Source organism: Hydra vulgaris, chromosome 05, assembly GCF_038396675.1.
Source record: "Hydra vulgaris chromosome 05, alternate assembly HydraT2T_AEP".
NCBI lineage: Eukaryota > Metazoa > Cnidaria > Hydrozoa > Anthoathecata > Hydridae > Hydra > Hydra vulgaris.
This window is the reverse complement of record NC_088924.1, coordinates 32,123,254-32,145,000: the sequence shown is the minus strand read 5'-3', so window position 1 is coordinate 32,145,000 and position 21,747 is coordinate 32,123,254. Positions and strand designations below refer to the sequence as shown.

The 21,747-nt window shown below is 27.4% G+C and overlaps 2 protein-coding genes across 2 annotated transcripts in view; both read left to right on the top strand.

Moving 5' to 3' along the window:
• Positions 1-21,747, top strand: part of LOC136080787 (multiple coagulation factor deficiency protein 2 homolog) — a 119,715-nt gene that overhangs the window by 921 nt on the left and 97,047 nt on the right. The gene's annotated exons all lie outside the window — the stretch shown is intronic.
• LOC101239184 (F-box/LRR-repeat protein 7) overlaps positions 1-21,747 on the top strand; it is a 66,772-nt gene that overhangs the window by 665 nt on the left and 44,360 nt on the right. Inside the window, exons 3-5 of the mRNA XM_065797917.1 lie at positions 7,310-7,352; positions 16,344-16,375; positions 18,652-18,790. Of these exons, the coding sequence (XP_065653989.1) occupies positions 7,310-7,352; positions 16,344-16,375; positions 18,652-18,790 (214 nt within the window). The remainder of the gene's footprint in view (positions 1-7,309; positions 7,353-16,343; positions 16,376-18,651; positions 18,791-21,747) is intronic.

Below are 21,747 nucleotides of genomic sequence, written 5' to 3'. Positions count from 1 at the left end.
CTGTATTTGAGTTATTGGAGTTTAAACTTTATAAAGTATTTTTCAAATGTTCCTGTGTTTTTTGTTCCATATTTGTGTTGCAAATTAGGTATTTGTTAAAGGTAAACAAATAACAACAACTTTAAAAAGTAAACAAACAAAATTAATCATAATTAACATAAAAATACTTCAATTTAATATTTCATAATTCATTAATATTAATAACTCAGTTTCAAGTTTATAATTTTAGAAATCATTTCTCTATGAATAATCCATTATTTTTAATTTACAAGAAATCACTAGAATATGGAGAAGTCCGTGACATATGGCGAGAAACAAACATAACTATACTCAAAAAAAAGAAAGAACTATGAGACTGGAAATTACTGTCCAATCAGCCTAATATCTGTAAAATGTAAAATTCTCGAAAAATTACTTAAAAAAAAAAATAACTAATCACTTTAATAATAACAAACTATTCTTCAAAAACCAACATGGTTTGTCCCCCCAAAAAATCTGCATTACAAATCTCCTGGAAAGTCTTGGCTTTTCCACAAAATGCTTAGCAAATAATAGTTTCATTTTTTTTATAAGAATATAATAAAAAAGTTTAAAGTAATAAAAAGTAGGTAAATTACCAATTATTTTAACTACCAGTAATTTTACACATTTTGTTGAATTTTTATGAATTGCAAAGATATGGCTGGATACTAAATGACCGGGGCCCCTGCCCCATCCTCGGCTAAAAATGAGACTTTTTACAAACCTGGCCCCGGTCCTGGCAAAATTATAAGATTTACATGGATTGATAGCAGGGCTAGAAAAAAATTTGGACAATGGGAGAGTGGCTTAAGCATGGCAGATAAAGCAGGTCTAATTACATTTACAATGTGCTTTTAAACTTTGTCTGAGAGTAAGAGGGTTGTTATTTGTCAATATAGGGGTGCCAACAATATTGCAATATTTTTTGCAGTAAATAAATGAGTTTTGTTGTCTAACAAAAATTGTGAATTTTAATTCCAGAATTTAAATCCATAAGTCACTGCAAGCCTTAGACTTTTACAGATTTAAAATTGGCTGCTTGTTCTAAGCAATTAAAAAGTGAAGATTTTTTGTCAAGGCAAGAGTATAAAGTTGAGTCTTCAGCTAATAGAGCCACTTTAGATTTCATGAAGATTGTTATTGCAGATAAGAAACTATTCAGGAGCAAAGATAGAACCTTGTGGTACCCTTAAAGTTACTTGAAATAAAGAAGAGGGTAGGCCTTCAAGAATAACTTTAATACTGCAGTTAGAAAGAAATAATTTAATAACCGCAAAACCTTTATATAAAGAAACTAATAACAGAGTGAACTAATCATAGGATAGTGGGAGAGGTCAAAATGTTTTTTAGAGTTTTAAAAAATTGGAGCCACTTATTTAGCACTTTTTAAAAGTTTAGCAAAAATAGAAGAGAGTTCTGGAAAACACTTTTTAAAGATTATGATGGAAATCTTGACTGAAGCACAAATTGTAAAAGTATTAGCTCAAGAATTAACTTTAGCATTGGATTTGGATTTGGATGGACATTGTGATTTGGATGTTTAACAATGGGTTAATCTGTTTAACTGACAGGAAGAGTATGGCCATTAGATTCAAGAATCAAATTAAGATAAGATTTCATTGCAAATAACTTTGCTTAATTCTGGAGAGAAGTAAAAAAGTCAGACGCATGAATTAGAAATTAAATGTTAGACTTACTTTAGTTAATGACACTGATGAAGACTAATTAAAAGTCTCTAGAACCTAACATCTGAGATAAGATACAAGATTTAGTAAATTGAGAATAACAGAGCTTAACATCAGACAGGACTTTTTTACATTGGCTTCTTGCAATAATAAAGGATATTTGTTCTTAAGAGAGATGCTCTTGTTTAAAAGATGAAGAAGAAAAAGATTAATGTTTAATAAAGCAACTGCTCAAGATGGTGAAAAATGTGAAGTAGAATGAGGCTTGACTTAAAATTAAAGAGAAGAGATAAAAGCTTTCAATCTTTTTTTCCAGATAGAATAAAAGCTTCCAAGATGTGCTTTATGCATACATATTATGGATATAAAAATATATGTTTGCATACAATATCTTTTCATTGTTATATAAACTTTAGTATTTATATGGTGTTGTATTTGCTGAAATAGAAGATGATCAGATGGATGTGTGGTGTGACTCTAGCAAGACAAGAAAAGGAGACATAATCTTAAACAGATTAGAAAAAATGTTGTATCGAACAACATTTGTTAGAAAAGATTAAAGTGATTTAGGTATAACCATGTAAAGAGGTAGCAGCTTCTGTACAAAATGGCAGTGGTAGTAAAAAAATTTGAAGAGAGAGCCTTACATATTGTATGAATGAGCTTTAGTTAAGACGGAACGGAAATAAAGTTAACGGAATAGCCTAATGTAAATTTATTGTCATAAAATTCTCTTTATTTTTTCTTTTTTTTTAAAGACATTAACTTTTTTAAATTACTTTTTTAAATATTATTTAACTTCTTTTTTATTTAATGGAATGTTTGTTTTCATTTTTTTTTTTATTAATATTAAATATTAAATATTAATTAAATTTAATATTAAATAATTAAATTTAATATCACATTTAAAAAAATGTTTGATATTAACCAATTTCTTTCTTTTCTCGATGCTTGCATAAATGAATTAAAATATCTTCAATTTTTGAGTTTTTAAATGGTTATTTCTTAAATTTTTAATTGCGGCCTTGCACAAATGTTTTTTTATTTAAAAAAAATTAGTGAGTAACAATTAAAAAAATTACATTAATTTATTTATAAAATTTTTTAACTGAAAACATATTTTAATATTTTTAGTTTCACAACTAATTGCAATAATAATATACTGGAAATAAATACTAATATAATAAAAATACACTAGTAATAAAAATAAAATTAGTTCATTTTAAGAAGAAAATAAAAATCACATATTTTTAATGTATCATTTTTTTGAAAATATGCTCGCAAGAAGCATAAATCATCTATACTTCTGTCACCTTATTGCCATCTTATTTTCGTGGCGATAAGCTCTGCAGCAGAGAAGATATGTTCTGGTTCAACACTTGTTGGGGAAATGGTCAAGAGATTATCATATACAATTTCTAAACATTTGTTACCAATTATTTAGTTCTTGCAAATAAGTTATTTCTTACCTCAAAATACTTGCCATATCTTTCCTGTTTTTCTTCTTAGTATCTTTTTCTAGAACATAAGTTTTTTTTTTAATTTCTAATTGAAACTTTTCTTTTAAAAATATATTCATCTTAGCATATAATTTTGGGAGTGGCAATGAAGCTGAAGGTATATTGACAACTATAACTTCATTGTTAACATGACCATCATCATCAGTGACAATATTTTCATTTCCATTTTTAGAAATAAGCTCAATTAACTCAATAATTGATTTAGTTTTTCTAATTTTATTTCATAATCATCAACATTACTCCTATTTAAATTGTTTCGGTCATGAAGAAAGTGTAAAACATCTGATATAATACTTTGCTTTTCCTTTATTCATAACATTAATTCATTCTTAAATTCGTTGCTTAATAAAGTATTTTATTAGACTAGTTTATTTAATTCGTTGCTTAATAAAGTATTTTATTAAACTAGTTTATTTAACCCTATATGGACTGGCATGTGATTTAATATTACAAAAAAAAAGTCTTTGTATTTTTTGTGTTTCTTGGATCTCCAAAATAACTTTCTCATGAAAGTTTAATTGATTTGGCTTTTGTGATCAATATACTTGGTATGTTGCCTCAGGGCAACAGCTGACACATGTGGTTCAGTGCATTCAACTGGCATAAAGAAAGTATTAGATAAATTGCCTGCAACTTACGTAAATGTTTTATTCATATCAATTGGGTATTCATTTTCCCATTGCAGTACAAATCAACTATTGATTACTTTTATGTTCCACAACATAAAAGTTACATAAACTCAACTTCCATTTCCCAATCCACCCTCTCCTTCAACTGCACTCATCAATAATTATAATAATAATTATAATAATAATAATAATAATCTCCTCTGCCCACATCATTAATATTAGAAAAATAAGTAGAGTACATTATCAATTATATATTAATAAAAATCAAGAATAGATCTTACCATCAAACCCAAATTTCTTTATCTATACCCCTTATTTTTTCCACCCACATCACTCTCTACCCCTCCTCTCACTCCACTCCACCCACATCTATCTATCTCAGTCTGTCTGTCTTTCCTTTTGTCTCTGTTTGTGTATAACACATGCAACAGCTACAGTTTTACAGGTGAAAATCTCTAAAGCAGTTGGATGCAGGTGTAAGGCATAGATACACATTGCATTTTTCACACTTCATTTTTGGTGTGCTTTTGCAGCCTGGATATTTGCATCGTCCCTTTCTTCAACAAAGGCAAATGTTGTTGGTCCTCACACATAGTTCAGGCACTGATATAAACAATAATAAACGATAGTAAAAACAATAAACAGTAATAATACAGATAGATAGGCCTAAACAAAAAAAAATGTTTGTTTATGTAACCTAATTTAATTGGCCAATTTTATTACATAAATATATATTAGCACCTATTTTGCTTCAACTTATTACACACACAAATAATAATAAATAATACAAGCAGAAAGCTTTTATAACTAACTGTACATGAAACCAAGACAATAGGTTAGCCAGACCATAGTTGCCCAGAAGCTCCCTGAGGCAACAAAGCTGTCAGTTGTACAAAATTGCTTATACTGAAAACAGCTGACGCTAAAAGACTAATAAATAGCACATATTTAATGTACTACTTTTTTTTTTTAAAACATTCAACTTACCTTATGATTGAAACTGCAGCAGTACTGACTTGAGGTCTGGTTCTTGCCAAAATTCTAAATCATGCTCTTTTCAATTATATAAAGTTTGCCTTTGTGTAACAACAACTGATCTTTTATGTGTTCTTCCAACAGAGAGTACTTAATTGATAAAGAAAAGTAAGCAAGTATGGATTAAATAGGGTATTTCCACATTCGCTTTCCTTTTAAATGGTATGTTGCCCTCAGGCAACACCAGATAACATAAAAAATAAAAAACATTTAAAATATCAATATATCATAGATAAAACAAAACAGGTAATAGTAACAACCAAAGCTGAAGGTAAAAAGAAACTAAAAGAAACTTAACGATTGCCAAAAATTTTCAAATTTGAGGATGAGAACTTTAATGGAATACCAGAATCTAATAACCCATATGAATGTGGAAAAAACACTATAAGAAAATAATTGATCAGATATTTAAGGAAATTGGTAAAAGCAATGAAAAACCAATTAAAATAATAAGATTAGGAAACAAAAATGATTAGGAAACAAAAAAGATTTAAAAACCTCTATTGGTTCATTATTGTGGCCCATTATTGTGGTACAAGGAACCCAAAAAAAGTTTTACTTGCAGCAAGAGAATTACGCAACAATTATACTATATCATCTGACAAATTACTTTTGATAGTATTTAAAAAAGCTATCTTTCAAATTTTGAAACATCTACCTACTATTTTTAACAAAGTCTTTGAAAGCAGTTCAATACCACAAATATAGAAAGATGCAACAGTTTTACTAATATTTGAAAAAGGAGACAGATCAAAAGCTAAATCAGCCTAACGTGGGTTAAAATAAATTTGAGTGTTATATCAGCTGTGTAAAGATTAACATTTTCGCAACACAATGCTTCTACAGCAACTTTTAAAGGCTGCAAGACTGATATTATGTTTGATAATAAGTCAACATCATTTTCGTATAATGTGATTGTAGACTCTATATCAATTAGACTTTTTCATATAGGATTTCTAACTTTATAAAAATGCTCCAACATTGTTAGTAGGCTACTCCAATGTGTTGGAGTGTTCAAAATTAATGAAAGTTCCTTACTTATTCCCCTTTAATTTTTTCTGTAGAATTTTATACTTTTTTGTCAGTGATAGATGAAATATTTTATCAATTTTACAAATCAGCGAACCAATACTTACAGACCTAATAATCGGATCAATAATTGTTTCAAATGATAACTCTAAACTACCATCTTCTTCCTCATCATTCAAAAAATATTCTTGTTCTAAATAAGTCTGCTGGTATTGATCTGTGACCTCTAGCAAGACCGAGATTTCAAAATTTGTCAAATATTAGTATTTATATTAGTATAACCCTTAGCATCTAACAGTATTCCTAAATCATAAAATTTATTAAATGGTACACATCTTTGGCTTTTTTTCTGAAGTATTTTGATATTTACTGTAAGTATTTGATAAATTACTGAAGTTTGTAGATATATTTATGTTCATTAATGTAGGCGTAATTTTATTTGGTTCATCTACATTATCTCTTTTTAAAAGGTTAATTTTGTGCTGTGTTTGAAGATGTGCATGCATACCACTCCTACTGCCACCAGAAGCTTAAATTGCTTTTGAACAATTACTTGCATTAACTTGCATTTCCATTTTGTACCCCTGTAAAATAGTTTCATGGTGAATTTTTATAGTTGACTGAAAAACATAAACACATAAATATGAAAAATGATAAAGTTGCATCAGATACTTATTTCCAATATTAGACAAAGATAAAATATAATAACTTTAAAAGTCACATTGCATTAAGTTAATGTAATTTGTAATGTTTTTTTTGTTTATTGTTAAAAAGAGAACAATTTTGTTATGTATCAATTTATTTCAGTAGATTTATATCAAATATTACACTTAACTAAATAGTTTACCTACTCTTAAAATACTACTCCTTGCTTTCTCTTGTATCTCTTGAATCTCAAAAGAATCCTTTGTGCAAATTGACCAAATGGAATTACTTTTGTATCAATCATTGATATTGTCCAGAAGGAATTTTTATTTTTTACTTTTAAAAACTAGTAAAAAAATGTTTAACATGATTCATGTGTAGAAATTAACAAACAAAAAACTTTTGAGCATAAAAATCACAAAAAATAATTATTTTTTAAAATAATTTTTTTTCAAATGATTCAGGATGCATATATTTAATTATTAGGATCTAAAAAAGAGGTCCTTATTTAAATTTAGTTTACATAAAATAAACAATTTCCCTTATACAAAGAAATATTTTTAAAAGTTGCTTATTTTATAAACATTCAATTAAGCTTAACTTACTTAAAAAGTGAGAGTTCAAATCATACTCTAAAATATCTAAAACTTGAGAATTCAAACCATACTCTGAAATATAATTATTATAATTATTTTTTAAAGATTGAGAAGTGTTTTTAGTATTTAATAATTTTGTTTAATTTTAGAAATCCAAGCCATTGAACATTCCAAAATTGACATCAGGTGAAGGTAAACTATTTTTATGACTTGTGTAAGTTTAAATAATATTTAAAGTTGAGTTGCTATTTTTCTAATCTTAATGTTAATGAAAAATATACTTACAGTTTTAGCAGTTTTAATTATTCTTAATATTAATTTTAAGTACTTTAATTTTAATTTAAAGTACTTTAATTTTAATTTAAAGAAGTTGTAAAATACATGAAATTTTATAAATTCTATGTCTCAAAATCATATGGATCTTCAAATTGGACGTTTAAATTTTCATTGAGACTGCAATAGTTAATAAAACTGACTTTCTATAGATTTTTATGATGGATATTATCTGGAAAATTGAAAAAAACTGTTTACAATAGACTTAAGAAACCTAAATCTTTTTTTCTTCTCTAATTTATGAAATAAGGTGAAATTTTTAAAGAAATAAATAGTTTAAGTTAGAAAAATGTTTAGCGGGAAGAGAATCCCAAAGCATTGGTGTATGAGGAAAAAAAATTTGATGAAGAAATGTTTTTAGAGCTTAAACTAATTAAACTAGTAAAAAGATGTTTAATGATGACTATGATGACTATAAATGTTTTGAACCAAAGAAACTGGAGATGTCTTACAATGGATTAACCTGTTTTCAATGACGATATAAAGAGTTTCATCACGAGATTTAACTGATGAACTAAAAAACAATAGTTCTGCCTTTTTCAAGGTTTTTTCAAGGTTTTTCAAAAATCTTTAGATCCTTACTTCTGTACTGCTTACCTTTTATATATATATATATATATATATATATATATATATATATATATATATATATATATATATATATATATATATATATATATATATATATATATGTATATATATATATATATGTATATATATATATGTGTATATATATATATATATATATATATGCATATGTATATATATATATATATATATATATATATATATATATGTATATATATATATATATATATATATATATATATATATTTATATATATATATATATGTGTATATATATATATATGTATATGTATATATATATATATATATATATATATATTTATAGGTGGAGTCAAAAAAAGTAAATTTTGAAAACAAATAAAACCATACTCCCTAAATTTGGGGCAAATATATAAAAAATAAGCCTCAAAAAGTTTGAGCGCTGTCGAATCACATTTGCCCCCCCCCCCTCTAACCATTAATTTAGGGAAAAAATGACCAAAAAGTAGTCATTTTCGGACCTCTTGAGGGAGGGGTTTAATTTTTTTTTTTCAATTTTTTTTTCTACTTACTATATAAAGTAACTTTATTTTAGTTAAAAACTGCATGGTTTTTTTATTACCCTTCAAAAATTTATGTTTCGTGGTATTGAAAATCAGGAAAATTGGTAATTTGGGGGTGGGGGTAAATGTATATTCAAAGTATTATAAAAGATAAAAACACATTTGACTGACATTAATAATGTTTATCTTTTTATCTTTTTCTGCATCACACCTAACCCATCATTTAACTTAATCCTTGAAGTTTTACTTGATTTTTGTCCTGGTGATCTAAATACAGATCAAACTTTGTCTAAAGTGAGCAATCATTTTTGTTTTTCAGTTTCATTAGAATATCTTTGAATATACTGCACCACCATACCTTTAGTTTATCATTTTCTAGAACAAATGTAAGTTGGTTGGATAGAAGCTGAAGCTTTAGATAATAAATTGCTTTTCCTAAAAATCTTGCATGATGAATAGCACCTGTTTTTCGTACTTTATATGTAACAGGGGATAAGTAAGTGACAACTAATTCTTCAAGATCACTTCTATCATCTCTTTTAATACCTGGTTTACCAATGTAAGATTTGCAAAATGTTAATGAATTCTCAGCTGACTTTTTTAAAAGATTGCTTTTTAACGTTATTCCAATCAAACCGTAAGAGTTGTAATGGATTATAATTAAAATTAGGTTCTTCAATAATATTTTTTAATTTTTTGAAAAGAGAATTTTCAGGTTCATTTGTTTTATTATTGATCACTAATTTCCAAAAGTGAAGCATTCTTAGTTTGTTCACATGATGTCTACAGGTTATTTAGAGGAGATATTTATTCAGTTCCTTAGATATATTGGAACAGACCCTTTATTCGTCCCAGTATTGGATGATGTTGTATCAAAGTATATTCCTCTAGTTTTTAAATGTAATGTAAGATATTGATATTCTTTAATTAAATTTATTATATCAAAAAATTGATCTTCACCAGTGGATGGCACCGGTGGAGGTACTCCAAGTAGGTAAGAATCTCCATTAATGTTAACTAAAACAGCCATTATATCCCTCTTTAATATTTTTCCTTTTTTTAGTTCGAACAATGTCTTGCAGTCAAAATGAATTATACATGGATATGGAGATGCATCAATGGCTACTTTAAGATCTTGATTGTAATGGTTGATATGTTTTCAATTTCTTTTTTCATTTTTCTATATGCGGTAGACTGACTGCTTTTAACTTCTTTAAGGTCAACACCTGATTGATATAGAATTGCATTTGGTATATCACAGGCTGTGGAAGTAAGAGAAAAATTACCAGCAAAAATATCTTTTGGAATTTTTGCAATTATTGCGTCTGGGTTTTCAGAAACTTCTATATGATACCAATCATCTGGATCAAAATCAGATTCAATTGAAGAATCCTCGCTTAAATCTGTGTACATCATCTCCCAAACTTATAGGCTATGAACAAGTTTTCTTCCTGATTTTCTTTCTTTTGCCTAATTTATAGAAATGTTTTAGTATTAGTTTTTAGTTTTAGAATTAATGGGAAAGAGAATAAAGTAAAAGAGGTTAAACCAGAGCTGAAGTAGTGAACTAAAAGCATTGGATAGGTTTTTTTTTTTTTTTTTTTTTTTTAAACATCATCGCTTCCAACAAGGCTGCAAGCAGCCACTAATTAAAGTTGGAAGTTACTGTAAGAGAAAAGATGAAGGTTGTAGAGCAAGATAACGATTGACAGATGATTTAAAAGATTGCAAATTATATGAATCAGGAAAGCAAGATGAAGGAAGCGAATTCCAAAGAACTGATGTTCGAGGAAAAAAACTAGACGAATAAGCGTTTTTGGAGCACTTAGGAACAGTCACAGAAAAAGGATGACACTTAATTGAATGACGAGTAACACGAGAATGAATTTTAGTAGATGGCACAAGAGAGGCTAGCTCTTTAGAGCAGTGCCCATTATAGTATTTGTAGAAAAGAGAAAGAGAAGCAACACTACGACGATGTGATAATGGTTGGAGGTTGGCTGCAAGAGCAGGTCTAACTATGTTTACAATGCGTTTTTGCACCTTGTCTAAAAGAGAAAGGACATCATTAGAAGATCCGCCCCAGATATGGCAACAGTATTCCATACAAGGCCGGATTTGAGATTTATAGAGATAGAGAATAGAATCCAGAGTAAGAAAGTGGCGAGCTCGATAAAGAGATGCAACCTTAGCAGATGCTAATTTTGCAACTGATTTGATATATGGTTTCCAAGAAAGATTGGAAGTAAGAGTTAATCCTAGAAGATGAAGAATAGGTGACTCATCGAGTACATCACCGTTCATAAATATAGGAAGATCTAAATTATTGCGATAACGATTGGCTGAAAAAAATTGAGTTTTATCTGAATTAAAGTTCACCAGCCACTGTGAGCCCCATGCTTTGTTTAGCCAAATCGCCACTAATTCCTTGTTTTGCATTTTTTTTCAAGTTGGAATAAGACTTGTGCAAATTAAAAAGTTTTTTAACTAAAACTAAATCAGTTAACACATCAAATCCAGCTTTAATCCAGGATCTCTTCATTTTAGACAAAATACATTCACAGCAACTATCTGAGCATTTTGAAAATTTTTTTTAAAGGGGACAAGCAATTATATTTATTGATGCAGATCGACATTGCTGGTCATATATTAGGTGTTGAATAATATCCAAGCCCATTGGAAGCTGTATATCTCATTAATAATTCCAAAAAAGATTCATTACTAATTATAATATATAATTATAATTACCAGTATTATGAAAAAAAAAAATTTAACCCCTCCCTCAAGAGGTCCGAAAATGACCACTTTTTGGTCATTTTTTCCCTAAATTAATGGTTTGAGGGGATGTCAAAAGTGATCCGACAGCGCTCAATCTTTTTGAGGCTCATTTTTTATATAATTGGGGGTATTTTTTAAATTTAGGGGGTATAGTTTTTTTGTTTTCAAAATTTACTTTTTTTGACTCCCCTAATATATATATATATATATATATATATATATATATATATATATATATATATATATATATATATATATATATATATATATATATATATATATATGTATATATATATATATGTATATATATATATATCTATATATATATATATATATATATATATATATATATATATATATATATATATATATATATATATATATGTATATATATATATATATATATATGTATATATAGTTCTATAGACTGTTGCATTTTGGGAAGCACGGAAGGAAAAAAATGATTCTTACGCCAACAAATACGTCACTTTTAATTACTTTTGACTTTCATTCAACATTTGTGTGTTGGACGAAAGTCAAAATCATTAATTTAATTACAAATTATTCGTTTTTTAAAAAAACTGCAAAAACGCAAATTTAATTGACCAGAATGTTTTTAACAATATAAACAATGTTTTTTTTTTTTTTTTTTTAATAAAATGTTGTTATTTTTATTTTTTTTACTGTAAATCATGCACAGAGTGTTGCTATATTGACTGAAAAAATAACCTAACTCATAACGGAGTGCTGCTACATCGACTATCTTTTAGCCTGACTCGCAAGGGAGTGCTGCTACATTGACTGAGGGTTTGGTTAGGGCAGGCAGTCTATCAATTAATAAAAAAAAAAATTCCGGTCTTGCATTTTAATTTTTACTTTTTGTCAACAAAATATGGAAAAAATTTTCTGACAACAGATAAGAGTTGTTAAATAATGAATAAAAGTTAGCTAAGAACGCTGGAAAAAGAACTGATTATTTATGTGTTAAAAAGGCAGATGAGCTGCCAATGTTTCGTGGGAGGTAGAGGTCACTGACACCATCACGGAAAATATGTAGGTATTTTTGAATAAATGATTGCTGATAGGTAATAGTGAATGCGGTATTTAGAGTGAATGGGAATCTGTTGGGGTTTCTACTATTAGTGCGAGGTAATTTAATGGTTATCGGATGGTTTGTATCAGCATGGATCTTTTTAAGGATATTAATACAGGTCTTGTCTAGTAACTCTTCAATGTCAAAGCAAATATTGAAACGACTTGAGTTGATTGCATCAACTCCGATGATGTGTAAGGCATTTGTGGAAATGTTGTAGAGCATGAGTCAGGATGTTGTCAGAATATTTTTCGAGAATGGTTTCAGGTGGGAGGTAGGTGTTCAAAATTGGGTTGAGAACACTACTCTGAAATATATTTCCAATTAGTGGTGCGATCACTTGTTTTTACTCTTTGGTGACAATTAGATAAGTAAGCTGCGATCCAAGATGTGAGCCAGTTAGGTAGAATATATACCAACTTTAGTAGCAACTTGTTATGATCAACAAGATCAAATGTTTTTGCAAAGTCAAAGAATATTGCAAAAATTGATTTATTGCTACCTTTAGCATGACTCCATCCTCTAAAACTTGAATAATAGCGTTCATTGTACTATGACCTGGAAGGAAGCCGAACTGCTTGTTTGAGACCCGGATGTGCTTGGTGTGATAGACGATGAATTTGGTGACAATTTGTTTAAAAACTTTACATAACCTGGACGTAATAGCAATTGGATGATAGTCATTGGAAGATAGCGGGTTTGAGATTTTAGGAATTGGTGTTATGTTCGCTGATTTCCATTGATCAGGGAAGTAACTGTTTTCTATAAGGTGGTTAAATAGGATAGAGAGTGATGGGGCAATTTCTAAGCGAGCAGATTTGAGTAAAATTGGGGAGAGATCATCAGGTCCTGATGATCGTGCCTTTAGTTTGCTGAGTTGGTTGAGAATGTTCTAATGGTAAAAACGGGGTAATAGGTAGGTCTACTTGACGGTTGATGAAGAACGAGAGGTTAGGTTGTTTCTTATTGCTTCAAACATTTTGGAAATGGTTGTTCAATTGGTTTGCTAATGTCACAGAGATAGAATCAGTGATTTGTCCTTTATCAGCAAGTTTGACTTCTTGCCAAAAATTTGTTTTACCGGAAGAGAAGTGTCGGTTATAAATATGTTTTCTTTTGGTGATTAGTTTGATGACTCGATTTGCAAGTACTTTTGACTCAGAATAGTGACCAGAAGAATAAAGTTGCTGGCATTCTTTTATAAGGCTCTCAATAAATGGCGTCATCTAAGGTTTGGGGTTGACAAGCGTTGTAATTCTTGATGGTTGGCAGATGTCTTGAGCATAGAGTTTAGCATAATAAAAGTTTGGGGATAATTGCAAGCGGCTTGCATTTCATATGGTGAGTCAACTAGGGTTTCAAGATCAGTACATCGCATTAATGCAACAGTATCAGCAACTCTACATGACCAATATGTAACCTTTCGGGGAGCTGGGAGAGTGATTTTGTAGAGATCGAATAGGGACCAACTAACTACAACAAGGTGGTCTAAATTTCCAACGCTGGGAAGGGTAACAGAACATTTCTGCTTACCTTATATATATATATATATATATATATATATATATATATATATATATATATATATATATATATATATATATATATATATTTATATATATATATATATATATATATATATATATATATATATATATATATATATATATATATATACCCTAATGAAAGAGATTGTGCAGAAACATGCCCCTTTGAAAATAAAAAGAGTAAAAATAGTCAAAACAGCTCCTTGGTTTAATAGAAAATATATGCAACTTAGGCAAAAACGAAGAAAAGCAGAAAAATTGTTTAAGAGAACAAAAAATAAAAGTGACAAAAAAGAATATAGACGCCTCTGGAAAAAAACAATAATAATTGCTTATATAAAAAAAAGAACATATTTCTCTAACCTATTAAACAAAAATACTACAAGTAAAAATCTATTCTCATTGGTAAACAAGCTACTAGATAAAACTCAAGAATTTGTACTATCAACAGCAGATTCAGACAAAGAACTAGCTAACAACTTAAATCTCAGGTCTGGTCTTCAAATATCCCAAACAGAGAAAAACACATCAGGTTATAATGGTCAGTTTTAAAGAAATTTTGGTCTAACAATATATGAAGAAATTTACAAAATCACCATGTTGTGATCTGATTCCAGCTTACCTACGGAATAATTTACAAACATTTATGGGTATACATATATGGGTTGAAATAGTAAATGTATCACTAGAATCAAGCAGCATGGATTGTCTAAAAAGTGCTACATTACTTCCAATAATAAAGAAGTTAGACCCTGCCACAGATACTGAAGACTTCAAAAATTATAGACCAGTTTCTAATTTAGTATTCATTAACAAGCTAATAGAAAGAGTAGTTTCCAATCATCTCAATTCCCACATAACAACAAACAATCTTCATATAGAACATCAATATAGATACAAAAAACATCACTCAACTGAAACACTTTTACTTAAGCTTACCAATGATATATTTGAACTCTTTGATAAACATACACCTTCAGTACTAATGTTACTTGATCGAAGTGCTGCCTTCGACACTATTGATCACCAAAACTACTTGGACTATTAGCCAGTGAAATAGGTATAATTGATTCAGCTCACAAGTGGTTCGAATCATTTTTAGTTAACCGTACACAAAAAGTTAAAAATTGGTAACTCATATTCCACAAACCAAAATGTAAAATATGGAACACCACAAGGTAGTCCTGGGCCCAAAACTCTTTAATATCTATATGAGACTACTATGCAAATTTCTGAACATAATCTATGTTAAAACTTTTGGATACTCAGATGATCATCAAACTCTTAAAGCATTCCTTCCTTCATCTCATCATCATCATATAATGCACTAGTCCTAGATATACCATAATGTCTTGAATACATATCTAAATAGATGAGTAAATCATTCTTATGTATTAACCAATCGAAAGCAAAAATATTAATTATGGCACCACCTAGCATTCAAAACGATATTATTATTAAAGGTACTTTTATTGATAAGAAATGTATTAGGTTTGTTGACTCAGCAAAAAGTTTAGGGGTGATACTTGATAATGAATTATCTTTAAAAACACAACTAAATAAGGTTATTAAAAACTGCTACAATATATTGAGAAAATTATCCAAAATAAAACAATTCTTGTCGCACAAAGATTTAAGCACCATAGTATTTTCACTAATATTTGCACAGCTAGATTATTGCAACTCCCTCTACTTAGGAATTGAAAAGTCTATTAAAAAAGCTGCAGTCTGTTCAAAATTGTGCAGCAAGGCTGGTATTTAAAAATAGAATAGAAAATCATGTAAATGACCAGGAATTTAACAAATTGCATTGACTGAAAATTAGAGAAAGGATATATTTCAAGGTCTTTTTAATAATGCACAAATCGATTATTCTAAAAGCACCAACGTCATTATGCAATTTAATTCACTACTCAATGTCAGAACACTAAAATTAAACGAAACAAAATTAAAGAACACTAAAATTAAAGGAAACAAAATGCAGCAATCGTTTTGGTAATTGAGCATTATCTCACTATGGTCTTAAACTTTGGAATATGCTTCCAAATATCATCTGTGATGAAAAAAACAACAAATTCTAAGAAAAACTAAAATCTTATTTAGTGGTGAATGGTGAACTACTCCACCAGAAAACTCTTAAATGTTAAATTAACATCTCTTGAACATTAATATTAAAAATTTTACTAATATAATAATTTGTTGCACAGCTGAGCAAGTGTTTTGCCAACTTTATCCACTGTTCTGGCAAAACACAGTAGCTGCAGGTAAACATATGTATTTATTTACTTATTTTATTTATTTAGATTTTACTGGTGGAAAAAAACAAAGTTTCAAAGTAAGATCTTTATAAAATGTTCAGTTTATTTTAGTAATGAATATAATGTACTAGACATGTATTTTATGCTTTTCATTGCAAAATAGTGTACAACAATGTTTTCTGAGTTTAACAATAAAATAATTTCAAGAGAATTTTGACAACTTCCTATTTTTATGTTTATCTAATTAAAATTATTTAATTCAATGTCAATGGGGATTTCTTAAATTGTTAAAAAAACATTTAAATAAGGGGTTCTTAAATTGTGAATTTTTATCACATTGTGGATTTAAATAATATTATTAAAAGCTAACACAAGATAAAAATGATTTGCCTAAATTTTGAATTAAAAGTTAAAAATAAACATTTAAAAAATAAAAGTTTTTTGTGCTTAAACAAAACTTTTTGCATATAGAGCTAATGTTCAAGTATATTTCTTTATAATGTTTAAGTTTTCTTTCATCACTATTTTAAGAATATCTAGTGATAAAAAATGAATAAAAACATTTTAAAATCATCATATATACTAGAGCAAACTGACCTATTAGCGGCCACGTCCTATTAAGAGCCGCTTTTTTGAGGGCTGTTTTCAAAGATTTTTTAAACAGGTTGATCAAATATTTGGATTTTTTCTTCAGCAATTTGTACTACAAATAATATGCAATATATATTTTTAGCTATAGTTTATAAATAGAATATTTATATTATGTTGAAGATATCATTTTTTTGGGGGGATTTTTTACAGCTTGGGATCAAGCATTAACTGCTGCTAGCATTATTTCTGGTTTTCAATCATGTGGTATATTTCCCTATAATCCTTCTGCAATTCCATATGAGGCCTACTTGCCCAATTCACTTTACTCTGACCAGTTATTAGGGAATGAGAAGTTGCTTAAATCAAGGTTTGATTCCTTTAAAAATGATACCATAAATTATCAATCTATAGGTATAGATTGATAATTTATGGTATGAAACTATAGGTATCTTGTCTGGATCAGAAATTCTGAATGTAGATTTAGATCAACTGGATAATGATACAGCATTAATGTTATGGAATAATTGTTTAACTCCAGAACATTTGAATGCTTTTAATTTCTGTTATCAAAATGGTTTTTATATTTCTGACAATTTGTATATAGCATACAAAGACTTTCGTATAAACCAGAATGCAATCAGTAATGTTTCTTTTGATCTCTCATTAATAGAAGCTGCTGAAACGATTCCTTTATCAATAGAAACTGATATTCACTCTGTCTCTATACCAAATACTAGTGTTGATTGTTCTAGTCCAATATCTATTAAAACAAGTTCATTGAAAAGTACCATTGACAATGATCATGATGTTCTCTCTTACCCAAATTTTTTTGTCGATAAGTCAAAAAACAATAGAAGTACTAAACAAAAGTATTTTGTTCTAACTTCTCCTGAAGCTATGCAAGCCAAGTTAAATGATCTAAAAAAGACTGAAGCAACTTGAGGCAAAGGAAAAGAGATTAAGACTGCAACAGGATAGAGAAATAAAAAAGCAATCAAAACATATTGATTTTGTTATTAATAAGTGAAAAAGTTAATATTTTTTATCAAATTTTGGTTATACCTTTTTATGTATTTCTTGAGTTTTGATTGATAAAATTTCTTTGAATCAATATACAATTTTATAGATACAGTTTTACAAATAATTTATTTTCTTTTTAAGTTATTTTGCCCATTGTTAGAGGGGGTACTTATGTTTAAGCTAGTTTTTATTGAGTAATTATACCGTTTAATAAATTTATAAAATTTGATGTGTAACAGTTAATAATCAATATTTAACTAGTTCATTATTTTATTTTAAAATCTTTTTTTTTTTATTTCAATCTTATGAAAATTAAATTATTTTCACAACATTTTAACCTGTGGCAAAGTTGGTGGAATCTAATTTTCTAATAAAAAGCCAACTGGCTCTTAATTAGTCAACCCGGCCATTAATTGTTTATATTGTTTTTTTTTATATTTTGGTTACAATTACTCAAAATAAATTGAAAGAATGTCCATTATTAAATATAGCAAAGAAAAATTAGATCTGACAAAGTTACTGTCTGCATAGTGCCTTTTAAAAAAGATGTGGCCATTAATTGGTCAGTTTGCCCTAATTATTGAAAAGTTTTAATGTTTTTTTATCATATTTTAATATATACACATGAGGTTCAGCTCTAAACAAAAACTAAATAATTTACATAAAGAAACAATAGTTATACAATGTAATAAATTATACAACTTAAAGTGCTTTTTTATTCTTTTAAAATTTATATATTTAGATTTCTCCAATAGAATCATTCCTACCATTTCCAGATGAAGTTATATTGTGTATTATGTCATATTTAAGCTTATCAGATATTCTGAACATGTCATGTGTGTGTAAACAGCTTTATAGAATAGGAATGGATGATTCTCTATGTAAGATTTGTTTAAGTGTCTATTTTTTTAAAATAAATTATATATTATAAAATATTTTTTTCATATAATAATAATTTTTTAAGATCTTAATGCGCTTGAAACAGCAATATTGTTTTGTTTAATTAAAGTATCTGTTCCCCACCTTTTTTACCCTCAACTATAGAGTGTGAATAGAGCAGATTCTTAGGGTGGAATCCAAGAAGCAAACTTGAGTGAAGTTCGATTTGAACTTGAAGTCTGACTTTGTCAAGTTAGACTTCAAAAAAAACTTGAGCAAATGCGTAATGGAAACTTGAAAATTTCAAGATCACACTTGAGAAAGTCAAACTTGAAAAACTTCAAAGGCGTTGATTTAAAGGCATAATTGGAAAAAAAAACTTTGCAACAAATAGGGGCAGAGTATTTAAGAAAGGAAATCCCTTTTAAATAAAGCAATTTAACTACATATTTTTAAATAATTTTTCTCAGTTTTATACTTTAAATTATTTAAACTTTCAAAAATAAATTTAAAAATGTTATAAAAATAATAAATTTAATTTTTGTAATTTTATTAAAATTTATTAAAAAACACTGGAATAAAATGAACATGCTCATTTTACCTTCTATTTAGTCCAAAGCTCTAACTACGATGTAACAGCTGATTAACATTTAAATGGTATATATGCTATGCGGTTATCAACAAAGCATATATGTCGAACACAAGATTTTTATTTTTCAATTTTCTTGTTAAAATTTTTGTTAAAAAATTTTTTTCTAACTCTTACAAGGCTGCAAGCAAACACTAAATTACATTAAATTACGTTTGAAGTTAACAGAAAATTAATTAAAAAATATGAGTTTTCAATACCAGGATGAATATAATATTTATAGAGATAGAGAACAAAATCAGTAGAAGAAAATGGTTAATACAAGTTAAATTTCATCTAATGTACGACAGAACCTATTTTGATACAATGGTCAACAAGTCAGCAATAGAACGATAGGGTCAAAATATGTCTAGATCAGAGGCAGATGCAGCATTTTATGATCTTTAAGACATGAACACGGAGCAAGCTCCAAACAAATATATGTTTAAACTTATGTCAAATAAAGATGCTCTGCAAAAAGTTGCCCCTCAGTTTAAGCTGACTTGTATCATTGAAGTGACAGGAAGAGTGTAGCCATTTGGTCAATATATGAATTAGAGAAAAAGTTTTTTGCATTTATTAAGTTTATTATATAAACAATTAATTTTGGCTAAATAAACCTATTAATTTTTTTAATTTTAGTAAAAGAGAGGAAAAGAAGACTGGTGAAACTGGCCTAAATAAACTCTAATATCATAACAAGAGACAACATTTTGCAAATATTGCCACAAAATCATTTAATTCTATTTTAAAATTTTATGGAGATAATGCAATTTTAGAGTTTAAATTATTTAAGTATTAAAAAACTTAAAAATTCTAAGTACAATTTTAAGATACAACTACTGATGCAAACAAACTTAACTTTCTTTCTTGCTCTTTACATATAGCATTTTACAATATCAATATTATTATATAACAAATGACCAAATGAGTCACAGAAGTTCATATTTTAAGTAAGGTCTCCTGATATTATGAGAAAACTTGAAGTACCAGAAAAGCCAAAAAGATAGCAAAAGTATTATTAAAAAATATTGACAATGTTACGTATTAATACACCAGTTTTAATAAACACAGTTATAAGGATTATTTTATTAGAGCATTTCTTTGTTTTTGAATATTATTCTTATTCCCAGGATAATAATTGTTTTTTTCAGATTGAGTTCTTTATTTACTTTATCAATAAAAAAAATTTTCTTTGTTGATACTTTTCAATTATTATAGTTTTTACTCTTTGATAAGTTAAGTATTTATAAAAAGAATCGAGTCACTATTTTAATTTGTTCCTACAAAACCTCTTGTATATATAGAAAACATGTGTTGTCTATAACTAAAAAATATATTGAATTTAAAATTTATTTACTTATTTTAAAGAAAGAAAAGAAAAGTACTTGAACGCCCCCTGTTACCCTATATATATATATATATATATATATATATATATATATATATATATATATATATATATATATATATATATATATATATATATATATATATATATATATTTGTATATATATATATATTTGTATATATATATATACATATACATATATATATATATATATGTATATAAATTGTTCTATAGATTGTTGCATTTGGGAGTATGGAAGGAAAAAATTATTCTTATGCCAACAAATACATCACTTTTAATTACTTTTGACTTTCGTCCAACATTTGCGTGTTGTCAGAAAGTAAAAACCATTAATTAAATTACAAATTAATCGTTTTTTTAAAAAATCGCAAAAACACAAATTAATTAAATTTAAAAATTTAATTTAATTAAATTTAAAATTTAATTTAATTAAATTTAAAATTTAATTAAATTTAAAATTTAAAAATTAAATTTAAAAATTTAATTAAATTAAGTTTAAAAATTTAATTAAATTGAATTTAGAAGTTAAATTTAAAAAAACCGCAAAAACACAATAATGAATAAACATTTGGAATGTTTTTAATAAAATAAACAATGTTTTATTTTTTATTTTTTTTAATAAAATATTTTTACTTTTATTTTTTTTAATAAAATGTTTTTATTTTAATTTTTTTTAATAAAATGTTTTTATTTTTATTTTTTTTACTGTAAATCATGCGCGGAGTGTTGCTACATTGACTATCTTATAGCCTGACACGCAATGGAGTGCTGCTACATCGACTGAGGGTTTGGTTAGGGCAGGCAGTCTATCAAGTAAAAAAAAAAAAATTCCGGTCTTGCAATTTAATTTTTTCTTTTTGTCAACAAAACTTTCTGACAACCAGTTAGGAGTTTCAGGAGTTTTGTTTTTCCAAAGAGGAAAAAAAAAAGCAAATAAGTTATGAAAACACATATTAAAC